Source organism: Poecilia latipinna, unplaced genomic scaffold (assembly GCF_001443285.1).
Source record: "Poecilia latipinna isolate Pla-1442-1.1 unplaced genomic scaffold, P_latipinna-1.0 Scaffold2842, whole genome shotgun sequence".
Classification (NCBI taxonomy): Eukaryota; Metazoa; Chordata; class Actinopteri; order Cyprinodontiformes; family Poeciliidae; genus Poecilia; species Poecilia latipinna.
The window spans coordinates 44,925-52,420 of NW_015115458.1; the positions used below are offsets into that span (position 1 = coordinate 44,925).

A 7,496-nucleotide genomic window follows, 5' to 3' on the forward strand; every position below is an offset into this window, starting at 1 on the left:
GCTGGTGACTCGGATGAACGTATCCTCCGCAGCAGAGGTGACTCTTTGTCTTCCTTTCCTGGGGCGGTACTCAGGTGAGCCAGTTTCTTTGTAGCGCTTGATGGTTTTTGTGACTGCACTTGGGGACACTTTCAAAGTTTTCCCAATTTTTCGGACTGACCTTCATTTCTTAAAGTAATGATGGCCACTTGTTTTTCTTTACTTGGCTCAGTAACCACTGAGCCCTCCCAGTGGTTTCCAAACTATTTCTGCCCCCCCTCCCCATTTGTAAGCTCACACACATCGTTCAACCAGACAGCTATTTTGTCTGGTTGAACGATATGTGTGAGCGAAGGGGGCGGGGGGTGGGGTGGATTCTTAGAGACTCCCTGTTATACTCTGCTCCAACTCCAGATGAGCAAGTGAGGTAATCAACTTTTTGGGGGGCAAAATGAATCGTAGCTGAACATAGACAACAACACCAGTAGCCTAAGCTACTTGTTAACAAGCGTATTGATATGCTGTATCGATATTGATATGCTGTATTGATATTAGCTAGTCATCTTTTAGCTAACTTTACCTGCATCCAACAGCTTTATTCAACAGTCTGTTAGTTTGGGGGAAAAACTGTGAAAAGTTATTTGTGTTTTGCTGGTTTTCTGCCATGATTCTAACACACACCTGCATAGCTCTGTACAGCAGCAGCAGGTCTCTTTCACTGCTGCACAGGTGTAAACCCAGCCCGACCGTCGTATCGCTCATGTTGCGTTTAAAGGCGGCTCGGAAAAACAAGTTACGACATGTTAACGGATTAAACAGTTTTAACTGCTGATAAAAGTGACAGAGGACACATATATGGGAAGTGGGGAAGCCCCTACTGTATCAGATTGACAGAGGAATAACAGAGAGTTGGCCATTTAAAGGTAAAAACCCAGCGCATACAGCGTTCATGTTTTATCGTTTGTTTTTTTCATCCAGACGGCTTCCCGCGCCCCCCCTGCAATGGCACGGCGCCCCCCCTAGGGGGCATGCCCCACAGTTTGGGAACCTCTGACTTAGCTGCTTTTGTCTTGCCATAATACAAATTCTGACACTCTATTCAGTAGGACTATCAGCTGTGTGTCCATCTGACTTTTGCACAACACAACTGATGGTCCCAACCCCATTTATAAGGCAAGAAATCCCACTTATTAACCTGACAGGCCACACCTGTGAAGTGAAAACCATTTCAGGTGACTACTTATTGAAACTCATCAAGAGAATGCAGAGTGTGTGCAAAACAGTAATCACAAGCAAAAGGTTGCTACTTTGAAGAAACTAGAATATAAGGCGTATTTTCAGTTGTTTTACACTTTTTTGTTTAGTACATATTTCCACATGTGTTAATTCATAATTTGGATGCCTTCAGTGTGAATCTACAATGTCAATAGTCATGAAAATAAAGGAAACTCATTGAATAAGGTGTGTCCAAACTTTTGGTCTGTACTGTGTGTGTGTGTGTGTGTGTGTGTGTGTGTGTGTGTACACACACATCAAGTAAGACTAAAACTTTTGGGATCGCATGTATAAAAGTGTGCGCAACACCAAAACTTGGCGTACGAACACATTTATAAAAGTGTGGCAAATAATTCATGAGTATAAAATTGTCCACACGAAAGTTTTAATTTCCCCCCCTGCCCTATACCACATTGGACCAGCCCTGCATGACGAGTTAAATCAGTTGGTTTGCACATCTGTCTGTTGGATACAGAGGGATAAAGAAATATATTGAAACTAGAAAATTCATGAAGAAATTTAAATGGGGCCTGTAGAAGTATGTCCATTCCTTTGAACCTAGCTTAAACATCCATGCAGGTCTGACATGGATCACCACCAGGTCCATTACCATGGTGCTACTGCTGACCAGGTTCACCAAAACACTACAATGGCAGAACACTGTGCAAAGCAAAGTTCAGTGTGAGACTGACGACTATAAGCTTCGCACATGTGGTTCTCACTCACCGTCCAAAATAAAAACATGAAGACAGTGGGTAATTGTTTATTTCTAAAAAAAAAAAAAGAATGTTAAATTTTCATTCTGAGGATTTTAATTCACACTCAAAAATTCAGAGAAATAATTTTATGTAAGCAAAATATGAATAGTCACAGGAAATATGTATTCTTCCCACAATGCATTGTGAGAACTGGCTGTGTGCTTGTTTGTGAGACTACTCACTGCCTCTGTCTGGGACCCGTTGCTATGGTAATTAATTATCTGCACCTGGGCTGGCTCTCTCTGTCAGACAGTATGCTGGAGACAGAGTTTCTATACTTGTGAGACACCCAGCGTCGGTCTCAAGGACCCTGACAAAAAACCATAAGCTCTAGGAACATTTTGAAAACATTTTACGGGAGCAGGCATGTGTATCTATGTCATGACCGACTTTTAGACCAATAGGGTGATATTTGTGCCTGTGAGGGGGGAGTTAAAAAGAGTTTTGGAGTCAGACCTCCACTGTGCTTTGTGTGTGTTTCAGAGAGAAAGATTACTGATTCTGTGAGACACTCAGCCTCGATTGTTCTAATTTTTCTCAATTTATGTCGACATTTTAACTCAGAATCCCACTAAAAGTAATAGCTCCCTTCTTGGGATCAAGCTGAACGTTTTGATACCATTTTTGTGGGGGTGCACGCAGCGGTTTGGGTCGCATTAACGGTGATGGAAGAAAAATAAATAGTAAAGAGATAGCTTGTTGGGTGTAGAACAGTAGGTTCCTGCCATGCATTGCATAGCAGGCTCCAATTATGAGGCGCTAGTAGAGACCAAGGTTTTCCATTTTCCTACTGCTGAATTTTTAATAAACGCCACACGGATTAGATTGGCAATTTTAAGGAATGGGCTGTCCTGATCTTGGCGGGGCCGCATGCAACAACTCTGTGGTGCTGGAAAGAAAAAGAAGAAAAGAAAAAACAGCATGCTGCGTGACGTTCAGGTGTGATGGCTCCTCTACAGGCTGAACCACCACTCCACTAACGCACAATCCCACTGAGCCACGCATACTATACAGGACCACACAGGTTTTGGAGCTACATAAGCTGCCATCCTTTTTAAGGATCCTTGGTTATTCCAGCAAGACAATGCCAAACCACATTCCATATGTATTAAATTACAACAGCATGGCTTGATCATAAAAGAGTACAGGTACTAGACTGGCTTGCCTGCAGACCAGACCTGTCTCCTATTGAAAATGTGTTATGAAGCACAAAATATAACAGTGGCCCTAAATTGCTAAGCAACAAAAGTTGCACATTGACCAAAGATGGGAACAAAATCCACATACAAAGCTCCAACAATTAAGCTTGGACTTGAAGCAAACAGTGTTGTTAAAAGGAAAGGTAATGTAACAAAATGGTAAGCATGGCCCTGTCCCAACTTTTTTAGAATGTGTTACAGATAACAAAATCCAAAAAAGTGAATATTTACAAAAAAAAAACAAAAAAAAAACACAAAATTTATCCATTTGAAAATTAAATATATTATCTTTCCAGTGAATTCAACTAAGTATGGGTTGAAAATGATTCTGCTTTTATTTATGTTTTAGAAGTAGAATTTATTGTTGGCACAATGAGATTAAAGTCAGTTCCAACAGTGCAAACAAACATAAATATGATGACGTTATTTACAATATTAAATCAGTTAAATTGATATATTCATTCATACACACATAAAACCACCTCATAAATAGTGCATGTGAGTGTTGAGGGTGTTAATTGCTTTTGGGAAGAATAAGTTTTTGAGTCTGTTTTTCTTTTTACACAACATCCCAACATCATTAGAATTGTAGTCATACTAATTTATGGGAAGTTGGGGATTTTTTTTTTTTTCCTGATTGCTAAGGAATATTTTAAGATGCCAAAGCCAGGATTCCTCTAGCTCATATTTACTATTGAATGATTCGAGGAGTTTGTGAGATATCATCTTCACACATGAACTGGCCAACACAGACTCCGACATAAAACCACTTCAAAGTTCATTGTGCATTTAGTGAGAATTAAGAGCATTAATTAATTACAATATAAGTGTTAGCTAAATATTAAATTAATTTCATGTTAAATGTTAAAATTTTTATTTAAATGAGTAAAATTGGGGGTAGGAGAAAACCTAAATTCCCAATCAATTGTATTTTTAAATTCTTGCCCAACTATGCTTGTGTTAGAACCTTAAAAAATATAGTGGAATAACACTACCTGCCAGCCAGGTCAGCTGCCTCTTTGGCAGCCGAGGCATTAACAAGCAGGGATACATTGGAAATGCCTCCGGCCAAAAAGCAATCCACAATCCCCTGGTTCCTTCTCGGGCAGTAGCCAAAATCGTCTCCTGTGACCACCATCAACAATCTTGGCAGAGGCATTTCTTGGAAGTTTCTGAGGTGGATACACAGAACGGAGACTAAATGTAACATTCAGGTGACCATTATGCAGTAGATTTGGTTGGTACTTCCTACTGGTTTAGCTATACGTCTCGATCTTACCTGCTTGTCTTTAATGTTGTTTTATTGTAAATATATTACTATTTATGAAATCAATGGTATGATTACTTTTGATTCGTCTGTCATATGTCTTCTTATTTCTGTTCACAAGTTTTGTGCTATAGTTCTTTCTATGACATACAAAAGCATAAAAACGCAACTGAAACGTCTACACAATACTCGTCCCGGAAGAATAATTGGAAAACCATTTGCATTTGTTGACACGACTTGTTAGTTTGTAATACAACTGACGTAAAATCCTTTCGAAACGGAAACAAGGAAAATCTTTTAAAACGGCACCGCAGGAAGCGAGATATTTTCTTTACGAAAATAAAATACGCTGATACGAGAATTGGGTGTAGTGGAAAGAAATCCAACTTACCAATTAAATCCACAGTAGCCTGTGAATGCTACTCTGGTAAGATGGAAAAAATACAAGCTTACTTCCTACTAGCTTTCTTCTGAGCTAGAGTATGATATATACAGGAAAACACTGCCACCTGCTGAAATAAGGAGGCATTCTCCTGAACAAACTAGGACAGAATTAAGTATTTAAAATCTTTCCAGTTGAAAGTCATACACGGATTTGTTACGTGAACAATAAATCAATAAACTGAAACAACTTTTTCCCTTGACTACCGCCTTTTTTTTAAACCGACGTGTTAATATAACTGCCATCTTTAAACAGGTTATCCTACTTCTTTGAGCATGTTAGTCTATTGAAGAAATATGTTCATATTCCTGTCGACAGGTTGACTTTGTTTTGAATTTTAAACATCTTTCATGACTCAAAGTATTTAATTATAAATATGAACTGGAATGTTCATATAGAATATAAAGACAAGTATTCAAATAAATTAATCTTTCAAAACCAATGCTGTCATCTCAGTTGGAAAAATTTGCATTATACTTTTCAGAGGAAGTCAAAAAGTGTTAACACACACGCACATACACGCACACACAAACTATTAAGAGAGGAACATTTGAAAGCTTATTAACCCTTTTAAAAACTTTTGACTCATTATATCCTCTCATGCCCAGATTCAGAAAATGCTGTGTGCAAAAGAAACTGAGTTCACACAGAGGTAACAGCATCCCAATAATCAGCATTTATTCAAGACAGATGCATACTATCACCACAAGAGCACATCACAACACATCAGAAACTCAAAGCACAAACAACACATGAATTTACCTGAGAGAGGAAATGGAAACGACAAACAAAAAGCAAAGACGTCTTTGGAGAATTGCAAAAGCAAATCTGATTTGTTCCTCTGGGGCCCTTACTTTTATTCAAAAGGGTGTTTTCTTTGTTTTAAATTATGCAATTAAGGCGTGTTGTTCCCCTTGTATGGCTACAACTAGTTTCAAATTACTAAGTTGGGACATCCGAAGCAATTTTATTACCTTCTGAGACCTGTTTAATTTCAGGGCTACAGCGCTTCTCTATCTAGACAAGGGAGAGCAAAGGTCATTTAGAGCAAGCTCTTCTCATGCCAGTTTGAAATATGTTACTCCTAATTCCTCGTTGGAACAAAGCCTCTAGTCTTTTTACCAGAGTTCAACCAAAAGTTAACCTGTCTTAGACCTATTTTATTTCCCTGTCATGTAATTCCTACAAATACAGATCAGTGCAGTAATTTTAAATTGACATAAAGCCTGGTACGCAAAGTGGTTCAGAACTTCTGCATCCTCTTAGATCAAAGCGCAGATTTTAAGAATAAAACACTTATAGAATATACCTGAGCATTTTCAATATAAACACATTCATTCTAAACATTTTCTAATTAATGTTATACTAGTTTTGATTATATTTAACTAACTGATATTACGTTTAGCCTAGGTTAGAGACTCCATGTAGTTGTTAATATAAAATTGCAATTATTGTTAGTATTATGTTGTTAGTTTGTTTGTCCTTAAGTTTTAGTGTCTCTCTGAGGGAGGATGACTTGAGATGTCTCCTTGCTGCTGCTCATTTGAGACATGGCCTGTGTGCCAAAGTTAATTTATGTCATGGTTCCTCCCTAATAACAGACATTCTTTTCTGCAGGCCCTCTAAGATTTTATCCAAAGGACTCTTGCTTAATCCACTATTTTCACATGTCGTAAGATTTAACTGTATTAAGCACTAAGAATATTTATTTTCCTCAATAACACACACACACAAACACACACACATATAAATAGAGAGAGAGAGAGAGAGAGAGAGAGAAATTAAAATTAAGCAGGGCATTTAACTTTACCAGACTTTGTCTTTTACTACTGCAACATGTCAACTCATTTTGTGCCTCATCAATCCAGACTATTTGAATACTTTCAAAGTGATTTTGAGTCAATAGGTCACATGACCTAGAAGCTAATGAAGAAAAACACAGAATTTTGACTAAAAAAATTATAAAAAATAAAAAATTTGTTAAAATACAATAAAATTTGTGTGCCTCATCTATACAGACTGGTATTATAATTTCACACTGGTTTTGAGTCTATAGGGCACACGACTTGGAAGCAATTGAAGAAAACATATTATTTAATATTAAAATTGTTTCAAATATTGAATATGACTTTAAAATTTCATAGAGGATAGTATGTCTCATGTAAAAACATAAATTATCACTTTTTTGTATCAGTAAGTCAAAAGGCAAAGCATTTATTAACATTTATTTGACAGGAGTGTTTGGTTCGGACATTTGTTGACGGTCCCTAAGTGAACCTCCGAGCGCTTGAGGAATGGAGCGGTGGAGAACGGCTGGCCGACATTAGCGTTCATAAATCGGATCAACCTTGAGCTAAACGCTGCTTACTCCGCGGAGCGCGAATATCGAATATCCAACTTGAAACTAACTTCACTGCGGTGCTGGAAGTGGAGGAGGAAGCAGCGTCTTTGCGTCACACGCTTCTGATCTTTTACTCGAGCTCAGTGGCAGCAACAGAAGAAGAGTCGAGAGGATCAGATAGATCCACAACTCAACAGACCCGCTCCGGTCTGCTCCTTGCTCCCCAGCTTGACAG

At 38.3% G+C, this 7,496-nt stretch overlaps 1 protein-coding gene across 3 annotated transcripts in view; it reads right to left on the reverse strand.

The window, feature by feature from the left end:
• ydjc (YdjC chitooligosaccharide deacetylase homolog) overlaps positions 1–5,410 on the reverse strand; it is a 50,038-nt gene extending 44,628 nt beyond the window's left edge. The window contains exons 1-2 of one of the 3 annotated variants that reach the window (XM_015021732.1): positions 4,870–5,410; positions 4,207–4,383 (exon numbers count right to left, since the gene is read on the reverse strand). In XM_015021732.1, coding sequence (XP_014877218.1) covers positions 4,207–4,370 — 164 coding nt within the window. In that variant the 5' untranslated portion in view covers positions 4,371–4,383; positions 4,870–5,410. Of the gene's footprint in view, positions 1–4,206; positions 4,384–4,490; positions 4,640–4,869 lie in introns of those variants that run through there. The other 2 variants (XM_015021733.1, XM_015021734.1) reach the window with 2 other exon arrangements.
• Between the last annotated feature and the right edge of the window lie 2,086 nt (positions 5,411–7,496).